The 2,789-nt window shown below is 38.5% G+C and overlaps 1 protein-coding gene across 2 annotated transcripts in view; it reads left to right on the top strand.

The window, feature by feature from the left end:
* The window catches only part of LOC125042558, a 6,182-nt gene extending 3,650 nt beyond the window's left edge, over positions 1–2,532 (top strand). For both annotated transcript variants that reach the window (XM_047638265.1, XM_047638266.1), the window contains one exon: positions 790–2,532. In XM_047638265.1, coding sequence (XP_047494221.1) covers positions 790–1,294 — 505 coding nt within the window. In that variant the 3' untranslated portion in view covers positions 1,295–2,532. The remainder of the gene's footprint in view (positions 1–789) is intronic.
* The last annotated feature ends 257 nt before the right edge of the window (positions 2,533–2,789 follow it).

The following is a 2,789-nucleotide window of genomic DNA, read 5'->3' as shown; positions in this document are numbered from 1 at the left end:
CACACACACACACACACACACACACACACACACACATACACACACACACACACACACACTGCCTATCTTTTCGTAAAAGTATCTCTTTATGTATACAGTTACATACGCACACATGTTTACAAGGATCTATATTTACTATAAAGCTTACTCATCTGCCCAGCTCCTCCCTTTCTTTTCTACCTTCCCCTTAAATTATTTGCCATGTGCATCTATCCCCAGTCTTTAATAAAGACAAAAGTAGAGACCTTAATATTATTTATTATACATCATTATTCTTTCCTGGTTGTATCAGTACTTTATTTTTTTCTAAAGAAACTCGCCATGCACTTCAGAGTTCACCGAGCTGTATGTGCTCTTGCGTATCTTTTTCTCTTGTTATGCAATTTCGTGTTTACTTATTTTGTGCCAGTAAGGGACATGACGTGCCTGGCATGTGTTGAGGTTCCCTTGCTCATTGTGTGTCTTCTTTTCAGTTTTTTGCTTTTCATTACCGGCATTATCTTGTATCGATGTCATTACATAGGATAGCTGTTATGCTCTTCTTGGCCAGTCCAGCACATGCCCAGATAGAAAGTATTAGTTAGGTAGATGCAGTAGTCTAATATGCCCATGCATGTTTGAGTCATTTAATCTTTATAAGTTTGATTTTGTCATGAGATAATGTACTCACTGTCATATTATGTGGATGATGAAAACAGCTGTATTTAAAAGAACAAGATATATATGTATTACCTTGCAGAACAGTATTCATATCTTCGTTTGTGACGTCTTCTTTTTTATTGTTTCCAGGTATTACCGGTACTCATACAGATCGCCATACAGATGCTACTGTTCTACGTGCGTGCGATACAGACTCTATCGGCCTTACAACTACCTGTACAAGTACCGACCTTGCCGATTCTCATGCTACCCTTACCGCCCCCTCCACCACTATACGAGGACCTACCTGGATACCTGTGACCTTCTTGACGACGACGACGACCTCAACCCGAGATCCTCCTACAAACTCCCGAAGCTAAAAGTGACTTCCTCCAACCCAAAGGACGGCACGAGCGAGGACTCAGACCTCTTGGATGGGTCTCAGGTCGAGGAAATACAAAGGGGGATGAACAAGAAGAGTCAGTCGTCAAAGCAAGACTCCTGGACGAAAAGTAAAGTGAAAAATGATGACGGGGACGTGGATAGCGCTGGCGGTGCGAGAGAGAGGCAGTACGAGGAGGGCAAGGCACCCAACAGGGAAAGTGGCCTGGGAAAGGAGAGCCAGTCAAGTGCAGAGTTCTTTGATCTTGATTAATTTGTCAGTGAAGGTATGGTGTGAACTAGAAGGATATTTGTTTGGGTAATCACAAGGGCCCATTAAGTGACCGTATACAGGGTAAAGGAACTTCTGCAAGGCACCAGTAATTTTCAGCCAAAAAGTATTAATATAGTAAACATTTAGTGTAAGAGTGAATAAGTATGACTATAAGTACATTCTACTTTTTGCAAGATAATTAGTTCATCATTCTTTATATTCTTGAAGATTAGTTTCTAGACTTATATTGGGATACATGATTTTTTAGGGATATTGAAAATGAATGTGCAGTAGTCCAGTAAGCTGTAGTAGAAGTCTTACTTTATACCAAATTAAAACAAATAGATCAGACTGTAATGTAGGCAACCTAACATAGAATTTTAATACTGTAGTGTTTCTTAATAGAATCAATGTCAAATAATTATACAGAATGATGCAGTTGTGAGAGTTATTCTGCCATGTTAATTGTAGCAGTAGAATAGTACTGAATAAGAGTGGTTAGGCTTTTATCTAAAAGTATAGCAAATGTTGCTGGAGTACAATGAAACTGTCGATGTACTTTCCTATTTGCTTTTCTTTATTTAGATTTGTATATCCATGAGTCCTTTTCAAGAGTCTGATTTATGGCGAAGAGCTGTTATGTTATATTTCAGTGAATTTATATGATATAAATACAGTATGTAGATTAGTGAAGATGTAGCGTAGACTATATGTACTAGGGTGACCTCAAGCAATAATAGTTCACTGCCACATGTTTTCCATTGGTCACTTAGACACGGATGGTCATTTGACCTCAGGTGGCAGACAGTAGAGTGTAATGGCTGTTGTACAGTTTATATGAATTTATATAGATTTTCTCTTTTCACAGATGGTTGAGGAAAATTTATTTGTAGTGTATAGTATCTACTGTGATGGCATCAAGCTCAAATTTGTCAGCACAAAGAGAATGTTTCCCACAGTTAAAAGGGAAATGAGATCAGTAACAAAGTTTGAAAGGAAAAGTTTAGCTGCAGTTTTCTGTGAGGACGAGTTCACATCTTTTGAGCATCTGTGCCTAGAAGTCAACTTTTAGCATTTTCTTTATTTGATTTTTAACATAAAAGGCTTTCAAGTGCACAAATGTAGCATCTTCATTGGATTTTTTTTCACCAATACAATAGAAGGCATCTTTAGAATGTTGAAAATTTGGTACTCTGTAAGAAAAATCAAAATATACTTGTTATTGTACAGACCTTTAACACTGGCATTATTTTCCCATCATACTAAGCTGTCTGGTTCTAGACATTCTTCATGTGATTATGACTTGTAAGACCACTAAATATGAGAGAGAGAGAGAGAGAGAGAGAGAGAGAGAGAGAGAGAGAGAGAGAGAGAGAGAGAGAGAGAGAGAGAGAGAGAGAGAGAGAGAGAGAGAGAGACAGAGACAGAGAGAGACAGACAGAGAGACAGACAGAGAGACAGACAGACAGAGAGACAGACAGACAGAGAGACAGAC

The sequence above is a fragment of the Penaeus chinensis genome, chromosome 32, assembly GCF_019202785.1.
Source record: "Penaeus chinensis breed Huanghai No. 1 chromosome 32, ASM1920278v2, whole genome shotgun sequence".
Lineage (NCBI taxonomy): Eukaryota > Metazoa > Arthropoda > Malacostraca > Decapoda > Penaeidae > Penaeus > Penaeus chinensis.
This window is presented reverse-complemented; position numbering and strand designations above follow the sequence as displayed.